Genomic DNA, 25769 nt, shown 5'->3' with positions numbered 1-25769 from the left:
AAGTTGCTATAATTAAGCCCAACTTGGATAAATTATCACATGTTTGTAGCATGATTTGGGGTTATGTATAGATCTTCTGCTTATTTTTACTATACTCAGCACAGAATATATAAATAATAAGAGATGACTTTTCTGTTTATCTTTTTTTTTGATGAATTCGTCCACATTGTTCTCTTACCCTTTACTTCAATACCTTGATAACCTTGTCCTACTATTCTGCACAGATAAATTACTATGTACACTACCATATTTGTCATCTCTAGAAGAAAGTTAGTCAAATCACAAATAAATTAATAAAATGGGACCTTTAGTTCATCTTGATTTCTGAGATTCTTTTGATGTTCCATAATTTTCTCATGGCATTTTTCACTTCTGCATTTCTCAATGTGTAGATGAGTGGATTGAGAAATGGTGTTCCTATAGTGTAAAATACCGCCACCATCTTATCTATGGGGAGAGTAGTTGGTGGGCGTGTGTATATGAATATACAAGGACCGAAAAATAAGACAACTACGATGATGTGGGAAGTGCAGGTAGAGAGAGCTTTTCTTCTTGCTTCTGCACTGTGGTTTCTCAGTGAATGCAAGATAATTATGTATGAGATCATTAACATCACAAAGCCAGTTGTACAAAGGGCCCCGCTGTTAGAGACAAACAGTAGGTTGATCATATATGTATCCATGCATGCAAGTTTAAGCAAAGGCTGTAAATCACAACAATAATGATCAATCAAATTGGGTCCACAGAAAGTCAACCTCAAGACCAGGACAATCTGCGTGATAGAATGAATAAAAGACCCTATCCAGGAAAGAATAATCAAGATGGCGCACACTTGTTGTCTCATGATGGTTGGGTAACGCAAGGGCTTGCAGATGGCCACATAGCGATCAACAGCCATGAGGATAAGGACAAAGATCTCCATGGCACCAAATAAATGGAGTGCAAAGATTTGAGTCAGGCACTCATTGTAAGAGATGCTTTTCTTTAAAGACAGAGCGTCAATTATTAGCCTTGGGGCTGTGGTAGTGGAAAAGCAGGAATCAGCAAGAGACAAATAGAATAGGAAGAAGTACATGGGGCTTCCAAGTGTCCGACTGCACTTGATGGTGAAGATAATAAGCAAATTCCCCACTGCAGTTCCCACATAGAAAATGAAGATGATTGCAATCACCACTTTCTGCCTCCTTGGATCCTGTGTCAATCCTAAGAGTATGAACTCATTGGCACTGTTATTTTGCTTCATTGTTCCAGGTGATGAAGAAAACACAAACTGCAAATTAAAAAATCTTCGATGAATACTACAAATAGAAATGAAATCTATGTGCCTGAACATGGAATGTCACAAAGATCACATTTCGTGTTTTATTTTGAATAACATGTGTGAGAAACCTAATTTGCATGGCACCTATATTTCATTAGTTGTGGAAACACTAAAATATAAATATTGAATATTTGGTATGTAATAGAGATGATAAATGTTGATTTAGGAGTGTGAGTGGAGAATGTCTTGAGTTGAGACTGTTTTACACAGAATGTGGTCTTAGGGTGTGTTTTGCAAAAAGCAAATGAAGTTTAACAGTAATTTGCTTTAATAAATTTCACATTTCTTGAACATGGTATTGCAATTGTATTATATATTCCAGAATATCAAGAAGTATTCTTCAAAACATCTGTAGTACCATCCTTAATGAAATCTCAACACACATGCATGTGCACACACATTCAGACAGGGAGAGAGAGAAAAATAATTAGTATTAAATACATTAAATACAGGTCAGTCTAGTTTATCAAACTTCTTATTTAAATTTAACTATTGTTTTGCTTTCACCCTTCATTTTCATTACTTCTTTTTTATAGTTCTAAATTTAGTCTCTATCATCAAATTTATTTACTGTTATATATTTGCTATATTGATCATAGTTAAATCTTCCCTTTATTTATGCTTTAGTTTGCTAAGTCAACATATTTGTAACACACAGAGATACTGTCACGAAAATGATGAAAAAATAGTGTAAGGATATGTTCTCAAGATAGCTCACCACTCATCTGGATTGTCAAACATACTATCCACATTCAAAGGAAGACTTTGTGCCATGGTACTTTTTCTTCTACACTTTTTCTCCATCTTAATAGTTCTATCTGAAAAAAAAAGTCAGCTCAGATTAGCAAAACCTTTGTGATACCAAAAATTAGAATGAAAATTATTACCAGAGAGTGGTAGGGACACAAGAAATGTGGTTGCTGCAGTTGGGGTGACACACCTTTGTATGAGTGTGTGAAAATACATCCCTTAAATCATATACTTTTTTTTTGCCTCCTCCACCTTAAAAATCATATACTTTAAAAAACTATTTATTCATTTATTTATTGCTTCTGGCGTTATCACTGGGACTCAGTGCCTGCACTATGAATCCACTGATCCTGGAGGCTATTTTTTCCCATTTTGTATCCCTTGTTGTTCTTGGTTGTTGTTGTTATTGTTGTTGTTGCTGCTGCTGCTGTTGTTGTTGGATAGGACAGAGAGAGGAGGGGAAGATAGAGAGGGGGAGAGAAAGACACCTGCAGACTTGCTTCACTGCCATGCACATGGGAAGCCGCTCAAACTAGGATCCTTATACCGGTCCTCGCACTTTGAGCCACGTGCGCTTAAACCTGTGTGTTATCACTAGCTCCCAAAACAATTTTTAAGCACTAATAATAAAAGTATTTTTATATGAAAAGTAGTTAGATAAGAAATATTGGTTAATGAATTTTTTTAAAAAATTATAATTCAATAGTGATGGGCATTATACACAATGAATATTAGGAAGCCTACATACTATTTATTCACAGCAAGATCATCATATCCGTCGAGCAATTCCTGGAACAGATAAACACAAAGTAAAACTTGGACTACATATGGTGCATTGCACCAAAACAAGGGCTCTGTAGAGGGAAGGGGAGGGGAGTGATGGAGGTGGGCTTGGAAAGCCAGGTGCATGATAGTAAAGAGTGTTTTGCAGACACCAGTCATAGGAGGATGAGAAATTGAGCCCATCTGTCAACTGCTGTTTTTCCAAACCATTACTGCCCCCCAACAACAAAGAAACAGAAAATATATCGTATTTGTACTTGTTCCTTCTGACTTGTTCTACTAACAATTCTCACCCAGGTGTGCCTTTCATCAGGAATTTCTGTGGACATCTTTGATTCCATAACTTTATCTTATTATTACTTATCTTTATTCACTTATTAGAGACAGAAAGAAATCAAGAAGGAGTGGGATGGTAGAGAAGAAGAGACAGAGAGACACCTGCAGAACTGCTTCTCTGCTCACAGAGCTTTCCCCCTGCAGGTAGGAATCGGACACTCAAATCCTTTCGCGTTGTGACACTCAGTCACACTCAGTCAGGTCCACCATCACCCAGGCCCCATAAATTTATCTTAGATTGTTACACAGCTCTAGAAAATCCCCCAATATTCTGTGTATTATATATGAACTACATATCTAATACATACATTGATCAGATTCATTTTCCATAGCTAAATGCATCTATTATCATGACCAATATAGTTCTTACCATTCTTATATGAAAATGCATCTATTATCATGACCAATATAGTTCTTACCATTCTTATATGAAAATGATGCTGAAATATTCAGGTGCTTTTCTGTCTTCTGAGGCAAGTTGGATAGACTTTATAAAAGTGAGAATTTAAAAGATACTTGTACTATCCAGTCTGACTCTGTACAGCCAGGAATATAAGTTTTCATACTGGAAGTCATTCTAAGGTGGTCCCATGTACCAAACCCTTTCTTAAATCCACTCTCATGTAGTATTTTGACTGAGAATCCCTCCCCTCTAACTCTCATTTTGCCTTCCCTGGAGGAGTATTTCAAAAGAAGTGATTAAAAATATAGGAGTCTAGGGAAAGTCACTCTCTAATGTATACCTTCCTTCCAATTAAAAACATGGGTCAATGAGATTAAATAAAGCATATTGGAGCCAGGAAGACAGCATAATGGTTATGCAGAAGATTTTCATGTCTAACAAGGACAGAGAAGGAAATCACAGTGTGAAACTTGAACTAGTTGGGGTGTACTTCACCAAAGCAAAAGACTCTGGGGAAGGTGGGTATAGGAGGGGATGAAGAGGATATTGGGGTCTTTGTGCATGATGATGGAAAAGGTCTTAGGCTGGGGGCAGGAGTGTTCTTGACACCTGCCACTGGAGGATGAGAAACCATTTGTCAGCCACCTTACTGTAAACTAATTACCCCTCAGTAAAAGTGGAAAAAATAAAGACTTTCATATCTGAGGCTCTGAGATTTGAGGTCCAATCCCTGGCACCATCATGAACTAGGTTGAGAAATGAGAATGGCTGTTCCTGCGGTTTTGTTTTTGTTTTTGTGGTCCATTAGCCTGCATGATAATTTTCCATCCTTTCACATTAAGTCTGTTTGTTTTGTTGGGTCAGATGGGATTCTTGCAAGCAGCATATGGTTGGGTTGAGTTTTCTGATCCATCTTCCCACTCTGTGCCTTTTAATGGGTGAGTTTAAGCCATTGATATTTATTGATATTAATGTGTTGTAGTGCCATTATTCAACATTTTTTATTTGCTCTGATATATTGTAAATATGATAGTGATGTTCTTGTTTATAAGAAGTATTTTAGAACTTCTTTCACTGTAGGCTTGTTGATGGTTGCCTCCTTTAACTGTTTAGTCACTATCAGGCCACCCCATCAGCTGGGGACCTAGTCAGGGTGTCCTGAGATTCCCAAAAAGACATGATGGGCCTAGACCTCGAATAAATCCCTCTCTCCATTGTTACCGGTCATCTCTATCGGGAACAACACAATAGACTCCTTTGTGGGCCCCCATAGGACCTTGCCCTTAACTTGGATCAGCAATGTTAGAGAATGTACCATCCTCCGAAGGGAGGCTGGACAATGTACTCTAAGCTACACCTGAGGAAGATGGGTCCTGATATTGGGGCAGCTTGGAATGTTCCAGCTTATGACCACAGAATGTGAGCTCAGATCTACAGGGATACAGAGTTCACAAAGGGTCCTAAGCTGAATATGGGCCCCAGATCACATCACATTGATGAGGTTTGCGGTCAACAATATTTATACCCCTTTCCCATACTAGGGAGATACTCTTTTCCCTGATCCAGCTTTCTGGTCCTTTTTCCAGCCATGGCATCACCTCCTAAGACAATAACGTGGATATACTTGCATATCAGATTTCAGGCTCAGGGGGAAAAAGAAAAAGAAAAAAAAACTAGTATAGCCACAGGCCCTTTGGAATATAACTAAAATATGCCTACTAGCTATCTACAAAATGGAGACCTCACCCCCAACTCTTCATCTGCACTATTCCAGCCTTTAGATCCATGATTGGTCAGCAATTTGTTTGGCTTTGTATGTTAACTCTCTTTTCAACCACCAGGTTCCAGATGTTAGCAATGTGCGGACCAGACTTCCCTGGAAAGACGACCCCACCAATGTGTCCTGGAGCTCCGCTTCCCCAGAGCCCTTCCCCATTAGGAAAAGAGAGACACAGACTGGGAGTATGGATCGACCTGTCAACACCCATGTTCAGTGGGGAAGCAATTACAGAAGCCAGATCTTCCACCTTCTGCATCCCACAATGACTTTAGGCCCATACACCTAGAGGGTTAAAGAATAAGAAAGCTATCAGAGGAGGGGATGGGATACAGAGTTCTGATGGTGGTAATTGTGTGTAGTTCTACCCCTCTTATCCTATGGTTTAGTCAATGTTTCCTGTTTATAAATAAAAATTTTAAAAAATGAAAAAAATAAACTAGGCTGAGCATTATTTTGCTATCATCTATCTGTCTGTCTACCATCTATCTATCTCTCTATCTATCTATCATCTATCTATCTATCATCTATCTTTCTCTCTGGTTTATTTCTTACATTAAAATAATAAAGGTAGTTTTATAAGAAAAACAGTCTTCAGTATGTCTTATTATACTGCAATTATTATACTTATTATACTGTGAAGTTGTTAAAAATGAAGAAGTCATCTCTCTTCCAATATCTTGGCTATACTTGCAGGGATGGGGCTCGTTGCCTGCACTATGAAGCCTCTGCTCCTGGAGGCCATTTTTTTCTCTTTTATTGCCCTTGTTATTTATTGTTGTCATTATTACTGTTGTTACTGCTGTCGTTGTTGGATAGAACAGAGAGTGAGAAAGGAGGGGATGACAGAGGGGGAATGAAAGACAGACACCTGTAGACTTGCTTCACCTCATTGCTTGCGAAGTGACCCCCTTGCAGGTGGGGAACCAGTGGCTCGAACCGGGATCCTTATGTCAGTCCTTGTGCTTCTGGCCATGTGCGCTTAACCCACTGCGCTACCGCCCAACCCGATATAGAATATTTTATATGCAGACATAGCCAGCTCAAATAATTTCCTTCATTAAACCACTTTCCCTAAGTGCCAATTGTTATGCACCAGGGGCGGCTAACAGTTTATAGCATCAACTTTCCCCCCACAACTTCACCTGAGAAAGTGAAGGTTTTATTACTTATAATTTTTAAATATTTTTAAATTCTTATTTTATATGATATGCTCATGAGAAATTTAGAGGGGGAGGGGAGTTAAGGGGAGAGAAAGAGACACACCTGAATATTGCTTTGACATGTGTGAAGCTTCCCCAAGGGGAAGCTTCCTTCCCTGGTGCTTGAACCTGAGTTCTTGTGTACAGTAATGCGTAATCAAATAGATATGCCATGCCCAGCCCCTACCTGAGATACTATACCCACTACTATGCCCACCATACAAGCCCCACCTGCATTCTATAACAGACTTGCATACGTGAAATTGTCAAAAAATAAGGATTTCACTCACCAAAGCATTTCTGATTATAACCACCAGTTGGTGCTCAATATGAAAGTAACAAAAAATGGCAGTGAGTCCCAAAGACAGAGTTATTCCTGGGGAATTCCTGCCTGGTTTGAGTGTGGTTATATTGATCTTTTTTTCGTGTTAGGGAAGGGGGGAGAATAAGAATATTGCTTTCAGTGCTATAGAGATTTACTCTGTGTGTGTGTGTGTGTGTGTTCTTCCCTACAAATACTGTTACTGCAAGAAATTTGAAATGTCTATGCACCATCATATCACAGACAATATTGCTGCTAGTCAAGAAATTCACTCTACATCACATGAAAAAGGAGAATGTGTCTAAACACATGGAGTTAATTAATCTTCCTTGAGTTTTAGCCATTTTGTAATGGCCCGACACAATGATTGGATTTTATTTTATGTTCAGATACATTTAGATATATTTTGCTATAGACAGCATGTTAATATGGATCAAATATATAAAAAATTAATCTGAAAGCTATCAGAATGAATCTGTATATAATGATATTTATAGGTCTCTATTTATGCACTTATATGTGTATATATAATATATATTTATATGTGGTGTGCAAGCAAAGTTTCCATCTCACTAAATAAATAACAGCTGTTCTACTTTCTTTACAAAGCTATAAAGATTGATGTAGACTGTCACATAACTGTTATGAACATAATTTGAGAAATCACTTTATATCTGGTAACTGTCTTCTTAATATGACTATTAAATAATTTCCCCTTCCTTTTAGTTCTTTAACGTTCCTTTTTGATATTGCTTTGTTTTATAATTAAAAATTATTAAGGGGCTAGTGGTTTACAATATAGTCTTAAACACATATGCACAGTCTCTCATCTCCTCTAGATGGGTGTCTAGGAGACACAGCAGGATCCCAATCTCTCTTCATCGTGCCCCTTTTCTGATTTCCCCGGAGTCCTTTGCTTTGGTGCAATATGCCTAAAATAAGAATATTTCAGTGCTTACCTCACTGTATGATTATAGGTATCACTGCCTAACATTACATACTTTATTATTTTACATATGTCATTAAAATGATAGATTATTGTGACTGAAGGTGGTAAAACTGAACCCCAATTTGTTAGAACTTTAAAATATACAACTTGTAATCGTGAGTGAAATTTTTCATGCCTATTTGTTTTATTCATTGCAGAACCTATATTCACTGAAATTACCATGAGTAATACTTGATGAAATCATCCAAACTATCCTTAGTACTTTCCTCAGTTGAATCAAAATCACAGAAAAATGTAAAGAAAGTTACATTATACTGCATTATGGAGGGTCCATCAAGTCACAATGAGACATTTGAAATTTGTAGACTCAGTGAAGTCATGACTAAAGAAGTTGTGAACCAAGACTCTCATTTCAATCTCTACTCCCAGTGGCAGTTTTGATATGCCATAATTTTCTCATGGCATTTTTCATTTCTGCATTCCTCAGTGTATAAATGAGTGGGTTGAGGCAGGGTATTCCAATTGTGTAAAATATTTCTACCATCTTGTCAACAGCAAAAGTGATAGGAGGGCGTGTGTATATAAATATACAAGGCCCAAATGATAAGACTACTACAGTGACATGTGAAGTGCAAGTAGAGAGAGCTTTTCTCCTCCCTTCTGCACTGTGATTTCTCAGAGAATACAAAATGACTATGTACGAGATGATTAGCATCACAAAACCAGTTGTACAAAGGACCCCACTGTTACAAACCAGTTGCAAATTGATTGCGTAAGTGTCCGTGCAAGCAAGTTTTAGCAAAGGCTGCAAATCACAACAATAATGATCAATCAAATTCGGACCGCAGAAAGGCAATTCTAAGGCCAGCATAATCTGAGCTATAGAATGTATGAAGGATCCTGTCCAGGAAAGGATAATCAGGATGATGCAGACTTGTCGCCTCATGATGGTTGGGTAACGCAAGGGCTTACAGATGGCCACATAGCGATCAGCAGACATGAGGATCAGGACAAAGATTTCCATGGCTCCAAATAAGTGCAGTGCAAAGACTTGAGTCAGACATTCATTGTAAGATATGATTTTCTTTGAAGAGAGAGAATCCACAAGCAGCCTGGGAGTTATGGATGTTGAAAAACAGAAATCAGTAAGGGACAAATAAAACAGGAAGAAGTACATGGGGCTTCCAAGCATCCGGCTGCACTTCACAGTCACAATAATAAGCAAGTTGCCCATGACAGTTGCCACATAGAAAATGAAAAAAATTATAAATACTATTTTCTGTCTGTCTGGATCCTGTGTCAAACCTAAGAGCTTGAATTGATTTACACTGTTATTGTACTTCATTGCTTCAGCTGATGCAGAGAAAGCTTAGGATAGAAAGAGCTAATCTGCAAAGAAAAAAAAAATGAAAGGATAAATGTGAAGGCTACGTACATGTGGTTTATCATGGAAGCACAAGCTTCCAATGGATAGTAACTTCCGTATTGTTATAGTCGTTCAGGTAAAACCAATTAAAATATTCTATGTAGTTACTTGATTGGATAAAAGTTTTCTTCAGGCATAATAAGCATTTGTTTTGATATGAATGGATAACAGTTGCTGAATGCCTTTTTCATATTTCAGCAAGAAACCCTTAAGGTAGCATCTTATAACAGCAGAGACAAAGTATGCATCAGTCACTTTAATATATTTGCACATTACTTCAACCAGCTCTAATTCTGTTATAAAAGGACTCTGAATAACTCTTCTGAACATTTATGTGCAGTTGTTGCAATTGTTGAGGCATGGTTGTCTCATTTAACAAAGATTAAGTTGGCATCCACAATCTGTCTCTGTCTTTCTCTACATCCTATGTACAGAAAAAACAAAAAAATATGCACACAAATAAAATTTCACAAGAAATACCCAGCCAGATCATTCTATTACAATATTTACTTTAATCTATTGATTTGAGAAAATATATTTTCTTTATCTCTCTGTATTTCCTAGTTGTTTGCAGTTCTAATTCAGTTTCTGCAATTAAACTTTTTCATTAAATTAACTACTTTAATTAAAAATTGAATTATTCCTCTAATTACTTTTATAGCCATATATATACATATATATATCTTTAAGTCAAAATATATAAAGAGCTTAGAATGCATTGGAAATATAGAAAAGCTACATTAAATAGAATAGGAAATTTTAAAAAATGGCCTCAAATTGCTCTGTCACTGAAACTCTTCAAATGTTTTTGGGAACTTCTAATCTTGAATACTTTATTCTTTGAATTCAGTAATGAAAGATAAGAAAAAGGAAGGGAATTAATACTATTTTTATAAGTCAAAGAGTAAAAAAAATTAATTTTTGTGCAGGTGTCCCTCAAAGGATATTGCAGCTTGAAATTATAAAAGTCAAACTGAATATATATATATATATATATATATATATATATATATATATTTCCATAAGTTGGAAGAAAGAGTACATCAATTAAGCATGAATTCATTTTAAATATTAATCTTTATAAATACAAAGCCAGTAGCTATGGGATTTTTTTTCTCTAAAATCTGATCCTAAGTGAATAAACCCTGATCAGTATGCTTAGGATGGTAATATTTTCATAAGAGCTAAATAAATAGAACACATCACAGGTTATATACTCAGATACCACAATTGCACTTAGGAGAGTACCAAGATAATAAAAATCTGTATTCCCTAGGTGGAGCCTCTCATTTTAGTGTTAATGTTAGAATATCCTACCTTATAAAATATTCCATCTCTTTGCATATTTTCATAGATCATGAATATGCCATATTAAAATGAATATTTAAACATTAATTTAATAAATTTTCTATTTATACTGACAACTGTTGCATAACAAATGATTTCTGATATAAGATGTAGTGAATGCAAAGTTCTTAGTGCAAGATTAAGGTCAAAGAGGTTTTTTTTTTTAATTTTTTAAAAATATTTATGTATTCCCTTTTGTTGTCCTTGTTGTAGTTATTATTGTTGTTGTTATTAATGTCATTGTTGTTGGATAGGACAGAGAGAAATGGAGAGAGGAGGGGAAGACAAAGAAAGGGAGAGAGACACCTGTAGACCTGCTTCACCACTTGTGAAAGGACTCCCCTGCAGGTGGGGAGCCGGGGGCTCGAACCAGGATCCTTAAGCCGGTCCTTGTGCTTGGCGACACAAGCACTTAACCCACTGCGCTACTGCCCGACTCCCTTAGGTCAAAGAGTTTTAATGAGGTGATTTCAGATACAGATTTAGTTTTGGAGGTTAAGTGTCCTTTATTGCATTTCTGCCACTATGCCATTGACATCCTGTTTAACTGCAGTCTTAAACTTTACCAATTGTGCACATTGCTATAAATCTTCAGCAAAAATACATGAAATACGGTGAGAAATGGCTCAAGAGGCTGGGTGGTGACACACCTGGTTAAGTGCCTGTATTACCATGCACATGGACCCAGATTCAAAGCCCCGGTCCCCACCTGCAGGGTATAAGCTTCATGTGTGTTGAAGCAGTGCTGCTTTTACTCCCTCTCTCCTCTCTCAACTTCTCTCTGCTCTATCAGATAAAATAAAGTTTACTTTTTATTTTTATCTATTATTATTATCATTATTATTTTTAAGAGGCAACTTTTTTCAGTGTTTTTTATATTTATTTATTCCCTTTTATTGCCCTTTTTATTGTTGCAGTTATTATTGTTATTATTGATGTCGATGTCATTGTTGGATAAGACAGAGAAATGGAGAGAGGAGGGGAAGACAGAGAGGGGGAGAGAAAGATAGACACCTGCAAACCTGCTTCACCTCTTGTGAAGCAACTCCCCTGCAGGTGGGGAGCCGGGGCTCAAACCGGGATCCTTATGCTGGCCCTTGTGCTTTGCGCCACATTCGCTTAACCCACTGAACTACCACCCAATTCCCTCATTATTATTTTTTACCAGAGCATGGCTCAGCTCTGGCTTATGGTGGTGCAGGGGATTGAACCTGGGACTTTGGAGCCTCAGGCATGAGAGTTTGTTTGCATAACCACTATGCTATCTACCCCTGCCCTGTAAAGTTTATTTTTTGAAGAGACAAATGTCTCAACTGGAAAGTATTAAACTCGTATGTCAGAGGTTTCTGCTTCACTCTCTGGTACCGCATGTACAAGTTTCTCTGGTTTCTTACTATCCTCTTGTCTCAGGTAAAACTCTCTCATGTGTAATTGATGAAATAAATATTTTTAGTGAAATATATGTGTAGTTGTTTCAATTAAGGATTATTAAAGTGGTTATCATCTATCTATCATAGATCTTCAGCTATATGCTCCCCTGTGTAGTACATATACAATTCGTATGTGTACACAACGCCATGTACACACACACATATACAAGCTAATGTGATTGATTTATTATTAATACAGAGATACAAGGCACTGTTCTATACTCAGAATAGTTTTTGAGGCAAACATCCTGCATCTCACTATATGCACCATAAAAATCTTTATAGCCATAGAGTAATCCTTGGAACACACAGTTAGTGTAAGTTTGTCACTTACACCCCATCAACCAACAGTGCTTACCTAAAAGCGGCCATTTCTATCAGGAACTGCCTTTTGCTTCTTTTGATCCCATCTTCTCAGTGTAGATTATAAGCATCTCTAGAAAACTGAAACTTTTTACCTTTCTAAAAGTGCCTTTCTGTATTACTGTGTTGTTGGTTTGATCCATTTTGTACAGATAAGAAAAACAACTAGGATGATTTCTAGAATAAACCTTACCAGTTAGTAAGATCTTATGCAGGATGTTTAGTTAGAATTCTTTTATGCCTAAAATAATTTGTACACCTTTTCACTTCAGTAATTTCACTCTAAGTTCTAATAGCCTGTCTGAATATCTGCAGTGAGGATTTATTCTATTGCATGAGATTTTTTTTTTTTTCAGATAGCCAACTAAGAAAACCCTAACTTTGCCACAGTCATTTTGAAAGTCATTCTCACACAAGATTTCAACTGGGAAATGCTTCTTTATACCTTCCCTGGGGAGTGTTTAAGCACCAATGATGCAGAATAGGGAGCTCTGGGGAAGGTCATTTCCTACTGAGTCCCTTTTTATACAGTTAATAAGATGACCCAGATGTCATAAATGACTTACTCTATAATGTTATATGCAAAAAGTTTTTCTAGTATTGCAAGATATTCACAGGGCTCATAGATAATGTCTTTTTACTAATACAGAAAGGGATACCCATTTATTTTCTAACACCATTTATTTTAAAATTTATTGGGAGATTAATGGTTTCCAGTACAGTAGCTGACACATGAATAAAATTTCTCATCTCACCATGATAAGTGCCTGCAAAAATACCCACCCCAGTCTAAGTCCCTAACCAGCATCATACATAAGGATCCTCAAACCTGCCCCCCTCCACATCCCTCCCAGTTCTCCTCCATTTTCAATTGAAACAAATTGGAGGTTTTGAAGAAAAGTTGTCTAGTTCTTAATGAGCAAATGGATACAGTGAGATGGAGACTTGTGCAGTAAGTACAAAAAAAATAATAACTTTTTTTTTAGAAAGTAAAAAAAACACTCCTAGTAAATGTATACTCCTAGTAAAATGTAGTCATATAAATCACTAATTAATATGAGAGGAGGAAAATTAATTGTATGTCTCGAATTTTTTCAAAACACAAACTTAATCTTTTCAATATATAGGCTGTGTAATTGATATGCAGACTCTCTCAAAAGCCTAGACCAAGTAGATCAGAAGCAACCAATAACACAGCTATATACAAGATACTGGGTACTATACAGCAAACCCTAACAAAAGGACTTTTTAGTTAACCCAATTACCAAATAATGTGATGATAACATTAACTATCGATTGTCTTTTTGAACCCTAAGACAGCAGGAACCCCACATCTCCACTATAGAGCCCCTACTTCCCCCAGTCCTGGAACCCTTGGATAGGGCCCACTTTCCCGTATGCCTCTCCCAATCCATATCAAATAATATTGCATCCGCCAATCACAACCTAACCAATGCAACGATTGCCACCTCAACATGCTTAACTTCAGACTGTGTCCAGAGACTTCACGTGTGGAATGACAACCCTTCAGCTTCATAATATACTCTAATTTCATCTCAGGTGGTTCACTTTCTAATAAAGTCCCAAAACCTAGATATACACCAGTTTCTGTGAGAGAGAGCATATGTTCACACGTATCCATAAACTACTGCAAAATATATACCTGAAAGCAGAAGTACACTAGAGTTTGCAGTGAGTACCTCCCTAACATTTCCTCTCCTCTATTCCAAGCTTTGGGTCCATGATTGCTCAACAATTTGTTTGGCTTTGTATGTTAACTCTCTTTTCAGTCACCAGGTTCCAGATGCCACCAGGATGCTGGCCAGGCTTCCCTGGATTGAAGACCCCGCCAATGTGTCCTGGAGCTCAGCTTCCCCAGAGACCCACCCTACTAGGGAAAGAGAGAGGCAGACTGGGAGTATGGACCAACCAGTCAACGCCCATGTTCAGCGGGGAAGCAATTACAGAAGCCAGACCTTCTACCTTCTGCAACCCTCAAGGACCCTGGGTCCATGCTCCCAGAGGGCTAGAGAATGGGAAAGCTATCAGGGGAGGGGGTGGGATATGAAGATTGGGTGGTGGGAACTGTGTGGAGTTGTACCCCTCCTACCCTATGGTTTGTTAATTAATCCTTTCTTAAATAAAATTAAAAAAATTTTAAAAAGAAAGTAAAAAAAAACGAACAAAAATGCTAAAGCACAAGCATGCATCTAAATAAACACTGGCATGCAGACAGAAATACAGAGCTAGTCCCAGGTTGTTTCTAAAGAGCAAAAGGTGCTGTAAACTAATATGAGTTTATGTTACAAAGCCAGTTCTTTGGAACTAGGAAAATAGAACAATGGTTATGTAAAATGAGTTTCATGCCTGAGGCACCAAAGGCCACAGGTTCAATCCCAAGCACCACCATAAACCAGATAGGTGCAGTGCTCTGGTAAACAAACACACATAAATATTTATTTTTTTCTTTTTTGCTTCCAGGGTTATCACTGGGGCTCAGTGCCAGCACTACGAATCCACAAATACACTGCTCCTGGAGGCTATTTTTCCCATTTTGTTGCCCTTGTTATTGTTGTTATAGCTGTTGTTGTTGGATAGGACAGAGAGAAATTGAAAGAGGAGGGGGAGACAGAGAGGAGAGAAAGACAGACACCTGCAGACCTGCTTCACCACTTACAAAGTGACCTCCTGCAAGTAGGAAGCCAGGGGGCTTGAACCGGGATCCTTAACGCTGGTCCTTGTGCTTTGCGTCATGTGCGCTTAACTCACTGTGCTACCATCCAGCCCTCCATAAATGTTTCTTTAATGGGAGTTTCTATAGAATCAGAAATGTTTAAATGCAAGTGACCAGTATTCTAGGGAATAAATTTTATGTTACAGATAAAATTTTCAGGAAGAAGTCTTTCTTATTCAGGGGAAGAAACTCATTATTTTAAGACTTTCAACTGATTTGATAAGGACCACTTTTACTAACGAGGACTATGTTCTTTTCTCAATGTTCAGATTATCCTGAAATATCAGCCAGAAATACACACAGGCATTCATAAAAATAAGATTAGTGAAAAAACTCCAGTCCACATTTTAGCCATTGTCCAAATTATTTTATGACTACTTTCTTATCGCACGCATTTTGTATTATTGTGTGTGTGTGTGTGTGTGCTTCTTTTTATTTATCCCAGTTGAGGTGTGTTAAACTTCTATTTTTTAAGTATTAATTTAAGTTTTTAACATAAACAGAAATTGATAGGGAAGAGGGAGAGAAAGAAGGCAGAGAGTGAAAGAGACACCTGTAGCTCTTCCTTACTGATCGTGAAGCTTCACCTTTTAAGGTGGGAACTGGAGGCTTGAACTGGGATCCTTGTGTGTTATAATATCTGTGTTATACCAGCTGTATCATCATTGTTCCCTGTTTTGTATTCTTTCTCTATCTCATTTACTTACTTATTTACTTATTTTGCCTCTAATGTTGGCTAGGCTTGGTGCCTGGGACTGTGAACCCACTGCTTCCGGCAGCCATACTTTTTCTTCCCTCCACCCACTTTTTATTCAATAGGACAGAGCGAAATTGAGGGGTGGGGGAGAAAGAGAGGGAGAGAGAGAGATGGACACCTGCAGACCTCTTCACTAATTGTGACGCGCCCCCCCAAGGGTCCGTATGCTTGTCCTTGACTATTTTGTATTCTCTTTTAATTCAGATGCCATCCAAATTTATTTATTTTGTTTATTTCATTTAACTAATTTATTTATTTTTGCCTCCAGGGTTATTGCTGGAGCTCGGTGCCTGCACTCAGAATCCACTGCTCCTGGTGGCTGTTTTTCCCATTTTGTTGCCCTTGTTATTACCCTTGTTGTTGTTATTATTATTGTTGTCGTTGCTGTTGTTGTTGTTGGATAAGACAGAGAGAAATCAAGAGAGAAGGAGAGGCAGAGAGGAGGAGAGAAAGATTGACACCTGTAGACCTGCTTCACTGTCTGTGAAGCAACCTCCCCTGCAGGTTGGGAGCCAGCATCTCGAATCAAGATCCTTATGCCTGTCCTGGCACTTTGTGCCATGTGTGCTTAACCCACTGTACTACAAAGCCTGACCTTCTCCATCTAAATTTATGACACTTTATCGTGGCACAGATTTTCATTGCTGAAGGGTCTGAGCAGTTCCCAACTGTTCTTTGATTGGGTCATTATGACCTTTAATTCATCAGAGTTTAAGGGCACGGTATATTATGTCAGGTCCTTTGGAAAACCCTCATTACAGAATTGTGCTAATCTCCATCACAGAGTCAATGCCCAAGCCCCCCACCCCCGCCTTTGGAATTCATAATCAGTCTTGCCTAAAACAAGAGATCTATTTGTCTTTGCTTGTAAACTCAAAATTATGAGAATCTTAAAGTTGTTTGGCAGTGCACTTAACTATCAGTTCAATAGACTCTTGATGGGACTCCTGGCAGAAACATTTCTTCTGTTGAAACTAAGACCTCTAAGAAAGTATACCATGTGTTAATGGAAGCAAACATGGAGGAGTCTGATGAAGGGTCACTTAGCTAGTGGAGTAAAACATATGTGTGTGTATGAGGTTCTAGGTTCAATTCATGGCACTACATATGCCAAAGACGGTGATCTGGTTTCTCTTTATCTCTCTGTCTCTCATGAAATTACAATATATATATATATATATATATATATATATGTATATATATATATATATATATATGTGTGTGTGTGTGTGTGTATATTGATTCATTACTTATTGGAGATAAACAGAAATTGGGGGGAGAGAGAGAGATTGTGTTAACACTACTTCACCACTCATAAATCTTTCCCACTGCCGGTAGGGACCAAGGTCTTGAACCTAGGCCTCTGCACATTGTAATATATGTGCTTAACCAGGTGTGTCATCACCCATCCCCAAATAATTTGCTTTTTTCATCAGAGCTCTGTTCAGTTCTGACATATGGTGGTGCCAGGGAACCAAATCTTGGAACTTTGGTATCTCAGGCTGTTGTATTACCAATGGAATTCTCTTCTCAATGCAAATAAATAAATTTTCCAATCAATCTAATCAATAAATGGCAATTCCATTCCCTTGGTAATATGATCAATCAACCAATTTAGATATAATAAATTATAACAGTGAACAAGTTTTTTATAAGTGAACCACTCAGTGATAAAAATCAGCAAATCTAGGCTGGGCGGTAACACAGTGGGTTAAGCACACATGGTGCAAAGTGCAAGGACCAGAGTAAGGATCCCAGTTTAAGCCCTAGGCTTTCTGCCTGCAGGGGGATTGCTTCATTGGCAGTGAAGCAGGCCTGTAGATATCTATCTTTCTCTCCCCCTTTCTGTCTTCTTCTCTTCTCTCAATTTCTCTCTGTCCTACCCAACAACAACAGCAGCAGCAGCAGTGACAACAATAGGAAACAACAATAAGAGCAACAAAATGGAAAATGGCCTCCAGGAGCAGCAGATTTGTAGTTCAGGCACCAAGCTCCAGCCATAACCCTGTAGGAAAAAAAAAAAAAAAAAAAAAAAAAAATCAAGGGCTAGATAGACAGCCGAATGATCAGGTGCAAAACTTTCATGACTGAGGCTCCTGTGTCTTATATTTAGTCCCAGCACCCCTGTAAATCAGAGCTGAGCAGTGTCCAGGATTAAAAAAAAAAAAGTAATGACTTAAGGTCAGAAAATCAAGAGAGATATAACTGTGAGTGGTATTACTTCAATTTCTACCTTCAGATTACCAGATCAATGAATCGTACCTATGGAAGAAAGCAATATCAAATGAATGGTGCCTTAGAATCTGTAGACTTTTCGGGAGTAGGGCGGTAGTGCAGCGGGTTAAGTGCATGTGGCACAAAGCACAAGGACTAGCATAAGGATCCGGGATCAAGCCCCCGGCTCCTCACCTGCAGGGGAGTTGCTTCACAGGTGGTGAAGCAGGTCTGTAGGTATCTATCCTTCTCTCCCCCTCTCTGTCTTCCCCTCCTCTCTCCACGTATCTCTGTCCTATCCAACAACGACGACATCAATAATAACTACAACAATAAAAAGGGCAACAAAAGGGAATAAATGATAAATAAATATAAAAAAGTGTTTTTAAAAAAAAGAACCTGTAGACTTTTCTAAGGAACTGAAGACTCCTGTGCCAGTGCTTCATGTCACTGCCACATAGGCAATACTCTCACTCTTATTATCATTATGCTAAAGAACATGAGATCAGTGAATTCTATGGTTATAAGGACATATCTGTAGTGCATGTGATATGAAGTGAGTATCATAATTAGAAGAAAAGAGGTATGCATTATCAGGGTGGTGGACAAGACATTCTTGTTTGATGTATGTATAGTAGTTTAGCAGAATCATCATCTGCAGGCAAGGCAATTTCATATTCTGTGTAATTACTGATTGAGAATCAAATGCTGATCCTTCCATGGAAGAAGATATGCAGTGCCATCAACCTGACTGAAAATGCCAAGGGACGATGGCATTTTGGTAACTCAATTTCATTTTTTGTTGTTGAATAGTTGTGGGAACTCAGTGGTAGTCATAATCAAGAAAGTCTTGGTGAATGTAAATTCATATCTTTCGACATTTGTATGCTTAATGTTTCAAATGCATTGTGTTCACTCTCTGAGAACCATGTTTTACTTTCTCATTCTGTAATTTAATCAGGAGTTACAGCATATGCTGTCACTGAGAAGTATACTTAGAAATTTTCTTGGGGTGAGTGGTGGTGCACCTGGTTAAGCACACACATTACAGTGCACAAGATCCCAGGTTCAAGCCCCCAGTCCCCACCTGAAGGGAAAAAGCTTCACAAGTGGTGAAGCAGTGCTGCAGGTGTCTCTCTCTCCTTCTCTGCCTGCCCTCCCTCTCAATTTCTCTCTGTCCTATCAAATTAAATACAGTTAAAAAATTAAATAAAAACAGAAATTTCTTGGATTCAGTACAGAAAATAAAACTCCTTACTCCAATATAAATGATCTATTCTACATCTTGATAGATAAGTACTGTCAGGAGGCAAATACTGTATAAAGTTCACTATTTGATTATCATTTGGAATTTATGCCTGGAATCACATTTTCCATATAATAACAACCAGAAGGTGTGACATAGATAGTGTCAAACATTTGAGATGTGTACTAGAAACTTTAGACATGTGGTGTAATTTTTATACAATCTTTCGAGATTTCCATACTCATTAATTCTATAGCCTTAACATACACACAAAAACATTGTTTTTAGTAAATTACCATAAATTATTATAGATAAAAATATCATAATTGTTTACAATTTATTAAATATTAGTAATATGTTATGATCTGACACTCAGCAAAGTCCCTTGCACAATAAATCACAACTAGCGTACTTTTCTTATCTTTCTCTTACTTTAATCCTACAGAGTAGCATAGTTTTTCAATCACAATCTGAGGAATGAGACACTGATAATGCACTATTTCCCCATATATGGCTGGTGAATTTTCTTTTATTATTCTATTATAAAATAAAGATAGCTATAGTGCTAGGTTCTTTATTTATTTTTGGGAGAAAGAGAGAGACAGAGAGACAGAGAGAGAGCGGGAGAACAGAAGCGTCCTGGAATGTGATAGAAACCAGGCTCAAATCTGGGTTGTGTACATGGCAGAAGAGCACACGATCCCAAATTAAGGATTCAAATTAATCTTTTGCTTTCTGAAATATTTTTAATATGCCACATTTTTCTCATGGCCTGTTTCACCTCTGCATTCCTCAGAGTGTAGATAAGTGGGTTGAGAAAGGGTGTGCCAATAGTGTAAAATACTTCCACTGTCTTGTCAATCGGGAAGGTAACTGGGGGTCGTGCATACATGAATATACAGGGAACAAGTGATAAGAGTACCACAATGATGTGTGTTGTGCAGGTAGAGAGAGCTTTTCTCCTTCCCTCCACACTGTGGTTTCGCAGTGAATACAAGATCACAATGTATGAGGTCATCAGAATCATGAGACTGCAGGAACAAATGGCCCCACTGTTAGTCACAAAAAGCAGGTTGATGACATAAGTGTCCATGCACGCTAGCTTCAGTAGGGGCTGCAAATCACAGCAATAGTGATCAATTAAATTGGGACCACAGAAAGGCAGCCTCAAGGCCAATATAATCTGAGTAATAGAATGTAAGAAAGACCCTATTGAGGCAATGACAATCAGAACGATGCAGACCCGCCTGCTCATGATGGTCGGGTAATGCAAGGGCTTGCAGATGGCTACATAGCGATCAATTGCCATGAGGACAAGGTCAAAGACCTCCATGGCTCCAAATAAGTGCAGTGCGAAGATCTGTGTCAGGCATTCATTGTAAGATATGACTTTTTCTGAAGAGAGAGAATCCACAAACAACCTTGGGGCTATGGAAGTAGAAAAGCAAAGATCAGCAAAGGACAAATAAAACAAGAAGAAGTACATGGGACTCCCAAGTGTTCTGCTGTACTTGATGGTCACAATAATGAGCAAATTTCCTATTACCGTTCCCGCATAGAAAAAGAAGAAGATTACAAACACCAGTTTTTGTTTCGTTGGATCCTGTGTCAATCCCAAAAGGATGAACTCCTTTACAGTGTTATTCTGCTGCATTCTTTCAGTTCACAAAGAGAAAAAAATTGGTTTAGAAATCATTAAATCTGCAAAGCAAAAGAAAAAAATATTTATTTTGGAGGATAAACATATATGGTTGCTTGGGGCTGGGGAGACCACATAATTGGTTATATAAAAAGACTTTCATTCCTGAGGACCTTAGGTCCCAGGTTCAATCCCCAGCACCACTATAATCCATAGCTGAGTAGTACTCTAGCCTCTCTCCCTCCCTCTCTCTGTCTCTCTCTTTCTTTCTTTCTGTATCTCTGTCATTAAAATAAATACAAAAATAAAACTATATATATGGGTTGGGTAGTAGCACACCAAGTTATAATATGAAGAGCAAGTACCTGCCCAAAGATTCCTGTTTGAGCCCCTGGCTCTCCATCTGCAGTGGGCAAGGGATGTCTCACTTCACAAACGTTGTCTTTCTCTCCCCCTCTTTATCTCCCTGCCATCATTTTCTCTATGTTCTGTCCAAATATATATGGTTGATCATGTAAGGAAGCACCTTAAGGCATAGGGTAGTCAGTTTTTGTGTTTCTGTTACTGTATTGCCATAATGAAACCAGAGTTTACATTCAATCTATTACTTATGAAACATTGAAACACATAAACAACAAGTATTTCTGCAGGAGTATAATCAATATCTCAGTACGTATCTTTTACCTTAGTAGAACTCAAATGCCCACCAATAGTAATTCATACAGACATACTCAAGAGAACAGAAGGAGGGTGAGGAGAAAAAGAAAATGAGGACATGAGGAAAACTTTATCAATAAGCTGTCACTCAGTAGTCCAATTCATCATATGACTTAATCTGTTGCTGGAGTATATTAATTTCCTTTTATTTTTTCTCTCAAACATTGCTAGCTGTCTGCCTTTCTAAACTCATTAAACTTTGTGCCTTTTCTGTAGGTATGGATTGACCTGTCAATGCCCATGCCCAAGAGAAGAAATTACAGAAGCCAGACCTTCCACCTTCACCTTCTGCAACACATACTTGGTTCACACTGGTGGAGGGAATTGTATAGATTCGTACCCCTTTTATCCTACAATCTTGTCGGTCATTATTAAATCACTAATAAAAAAATAAGAAAACACAAAGCAGTCCAAACTTGGACTGGGCTTGGTATATTGCATCAAATTAAAAGTCTCTGGGGTGTCGGGGAGGGTTTAGGTCCTGGAACATGATGGCAGAGGAGGACCTAGAAGGGATTGAACTGTTATGTGGAAAACTGAGAAATGTTACACATGTACAATCTACTGTATTTTACTGTTGACTATAAACCATTAATCCCCAATAAAGAAAAAAATATGAAACTTGGTGTCTTTTAGAATATAATGGATCATTAATTCAAGTTTCCCCTTCTGCACTCCTTTCCCAGAATTTTCAACCCATTTTTCCTTTTTTTTTTTTTTTCCAGTATTGACTATTTCTGTGTGTGTGTGAGTTTCAGATAGAGGGTAAAAAGAAGAGAGGGAGAGGGAGAACAGATAACAGCACTACTACAGCACTTGTGAAGTTTTTCCTTTGTGTGGTGTTCTCTTGTAGTGATCAGAGACTCACATGTTAATCCTAACATGGTAAACTGTGCTTTACTAAGGAGAGCAATCTTTCAACCCCCTCAATCCATTATCTTAAGACAGGTTTTGGTGCATTGCACCAAAATGAAGTACTGGGAAGGAGGGAAAGAAGAAAGATAGGAGGAGGTGACTTTGGGGTCCTGGTCCACAATCGTAGAAAATAAACTGGGAGTTTTCACCCAGTAGATATCTATCAAAAAGATGAGAAACTGTATCCAGGTCATCACAACTCTACTGTAAACCATTAAGCTGAATGAAATGGTTTTTAAAAAAGAAACAAAAAGGTGAAAAATTACAAAGTGAAATAGAAGCAATTTAAAAATATATACCATAAAGTAGTACCAAGGATTTAGATAAATGAGTTTTATAATAATCAAGTTCTTCCTATTTTTTTTCTTTTTATTTATTTACTTATTTTTTGTCTCTTGGATTATCACTGGGGCTTCAAGCTGGCATTATGAATCCACTACTCCTGGAGGCCATTTTTCCCCTTCCCCCCCCCCATTTTATTGTGTAGGACAGAGAGAAATTGAGAGGTGAAAGACATCTGCAGGCCTGCCTCACTGCTTGTTAACTGTCTCTTCTGCAGGTGGGAGGTGGGGGTGAGGCTTGAACTCGATTCCTTGTGTGGAGCCTTGCTCGTTGTACTATGAGCGATTAACTGAGTATGCCACCACCTGTCCCTCTCCTTACTGAAATTTTGAATAGAGCGTTGGGTCCTATAGTCTTGAATATCCCCCACCTGAATTCAGTAGAGAAGATGGAAAGTTGAAAGGGAAGAAATATTTTTCATACGTTTAGCCAGCCCCCAAATATAGACCAATTCACCTCTGTAACTTATCACAAGTATTATTCAAAAAACGGCATAGATTAAACTATGAGTTGAATTGGGTTAATATACAGAGAACACATGTTTGATAAAAAGTGCCATTCACTGAAACATAAATGGATTTCAGAGATTAAGTTTCTCAAATGGATCAGGGGGAAAAAATGTTTCCAGTGTAACTTGGATTGGGTTTGGTGTATTTCAACAAGGGGAAGTACTCTGACTGGGCGGGGGTTTTCAGGTCCTTGTGCATAATGGTGCAGGACGATCTGGGATGGGAGGTGAGAGTGTTTTGCAGAAAACTGAGAAAATTTATACTACTACCAAAAGCTGTATTTATTGGAAACCATTAATCCCCCAATAAACATGTTTTTTAAAAGTTTAAAAGGAAATATGTCCTATTAAAAGCAAGTATCATATGAAAAAGATGATCAGTTTTATTCATAATTTAATGCATTTTAATTACAGTGTTTTTTTCCCTATCAGATAAGCAAAGGGATTCTGATGAATTTGTTTTAGTGAGTGCTGTTATAAAAGATGTAGAGATAGTTGACACGTTTTAGGGCAGGTGCTTACATTGGCAATGTCTTAAAAAGGGGATATTCAACATCTGTAGCATTGCAAATGCACCAAGACATAAGTTTAGTGGTTCCTCTGCTACAGAAAGTTTCACGCATAAGCACAAAGATAATCAGTGTCACTGTTTCCTTCACAGATAATTATAGCAACTTTCATGCCATTTCCAGAGAACTTGAGTGAATCAGTGATGGTACATTATGTGATTATTAATAATATCAAAGCAGATATATAATACTTACAATGGTTTCTAACATTTGTTAACCCAAATAATTCTTTTTAAAAATATTTATTGTATTTATTTATTTCCTTTTTGTTGCCTTGTTTGCTATTGTTGTTGATGTCATCATTGTTGGATAGGACAAAGATACATGGAGAGAGGAGGGGAAGACAGAGAGGGGGAGAGAAAGATAGACACCTGCAGACCTGCTTCACCAAATGTGAAGCCACTCCCCTGCAGGTGGGGAGCCGGGGGCTTGAACCGGGATTCTTTGCTGATCCTTGCTCTTTGTGCCACATGTGCTTAACCTGCTGCGCTATAGCCTGACTCCCTAACCAAAAGAATTCTTAACTGTATGCTTCTGATGGTAGTGTTCTCATTAAAAACAAAATAATATACATTGCAGCTTACATATGCTGTCATAAAATAGACTGTAAAACTTAATTGTATTTAGGAAAGTAACACAATAGAATATTGTTTGTATTTCCTGGTGGTGAATTGCACTGTTAGACATTTAGGAAAATAACCTACCTAACTTTTCCTTCCTCCCTCCCTCCCTCCCTCCCTTCCATCCTTCCTTCTTTCTTCCCTTCCTACCTCCCTTCCCTTCTTTTTTTTGTCATTCTTTCTAGTTCAGCTGGTAAAGTTCAGGGCTTACATGTGTGAGGCTCAATCTGATCTGCAATATAACAGCATATACTGGAATGGTGCACTGGCATCTCTTTCCCTCTGTGTCATGTAAGCATATCTCTATTTCAGATGACATAAAATAAAATAAACCTTAAAAGTATTCATCTTAAGAACTTTTCTGATTTTCACACTATATATATATATATATATATATATAGTGAAAAAAAATATATAGATTTGTTTATTCATAATATTTAAGTTTTGATAAAGGATGGAGGGATGGTAAAACACTAGTGCCACAGGAAGAACTAAGAGTTTCAAGAAGTTGATGAGAATAGAAGCGTTTCTGGAATTCATTGTTTCACCACATCATATACCATTACATTGTCACTAACTTCAGGTTCAACGGCAATTTGAACCTTTCAGGTTTTCAAATAACTTCCTTGTCAAAACACTTCAGCAAGAGAAATGAAAGAACCATCATGCTCCTCACAATGTGTTATTACAAAAGATGTCTATTTATCTAACCTGTAAAGACAGAGAGACTCTTATGTAGCTCACCTAGTGTGTGTACATGCATATGTTATTGCATCTGTGTTCTTGTATTAGTTCATAGGTACTGTTGATACACCTGCATGGGTATAGCAATATGTTATATTCATTTAACACTGGGAAGGAAAAACTGCATCCTAATATACACACAGCAAAAACACTAAATCAACTGATCATTTCTATGAGTTCCGAGACAAGTCTTGTTTCCATAAGCTTCTCTCTCACACATCTACCAAGAGCTCTTACCTGGTGCTTGTCATTCATTGGGAGCTGCTGTGAATGTTTTTGTTTGTTTGTTTTATTTTCAACGTTTCCATCTAGATTGTAAATCACTTTTGCTAGATGCTCTGTCCCTCCACGCGTG

General features: G+C 37.8%; 3 protein-coding genes across 3 annotated transcripts; all 3 read right to left on the bottom strand.

Moving 5' to 3' along the window:
- Positions 1–307: 307 nt before the first annotated feature.
- On the bottom strand, positions 308–1243 carry LOC103116543 (olfactory receptor 4C11-like). The gene has a single exon (XM_007526442.2). The coding sequence runs from the start codon at positions 1241–1243 to the stop codon at positions 308–310; it is 936 nt and encodes a 311-aa protein (XP_007526504.2).
- A 7012-nt stretch (positions 1244–8255) lies between these two features.
- Positions 8256–9188, bottom strand: LOC103116542 (olfactory receptor 4C11-like). The gene has a single exon (XM_007526441.1). The coding sequence runs from the start codon at positions 9186–9188 to the stop codon at positions 8256–8258; it is 933 nt and encodes a 310-aa protein (XP_007526503.1).
- A 10887-nt stretch (positions 9189–20075) lies between these two features.
- On the bottom strand, positions 20076–21014 carry LOC103116541 (olfactory receptor 4C11-like). Its single transcript, XM_007526440.1, has one exon. The coding sequence runs from the start codon at positions 21012–21014 to the stop codon at positions 20076–20078; it is 939 nt and encodes a 312-aa protein (XP_007526502.1).
- Positions 21015–25769: the final 4755 nt, after the last annotated feature.

This window comes from Erinaceus europaeus, chromosome 17 (assembly GCF_950295315.1).
Source record: "Erinaceus europaeus chromosome 17, mEriEur2.1, whole genome shotgun sequence".
Taxonomy (NCBI): Eukaryota; Metazoa; Chordata; class Mammalia; order Eulipotyphla; family Erinaceidae; genus Erinaceus; species Erinaceus europaeus.
The sequence above is the reverse complement of the archived record's forward strand: the minus strand, read 5'-3'. Positions and strand labels throughout refer to the sequence as shown.

Excerpts from the sequence above, each read along its gene's own strand:
- LOC103116543 (XM_007526442.2), bottom strand. The coding sequence starts at position 1,243 with ATGAAGCAAAATAACAGTGCCAATGAGTTCATACTCTTAGGATTGACA.
- LOC103116542 (XM_007526441.1), bottom strand. The coding sequence starts at position 9,188 with ATGAAGTACAATAACAGTGTAAATCAATTCAAGCTCTTAGGTTTGACA.
- LOC103116541 (XM_007526440.1), bottom strand. The coding sequence starts at position 21,014 with ATGCAGCAGAATAACACTGTAAAGGAGTTCATCCTTTTGGGATTGACA.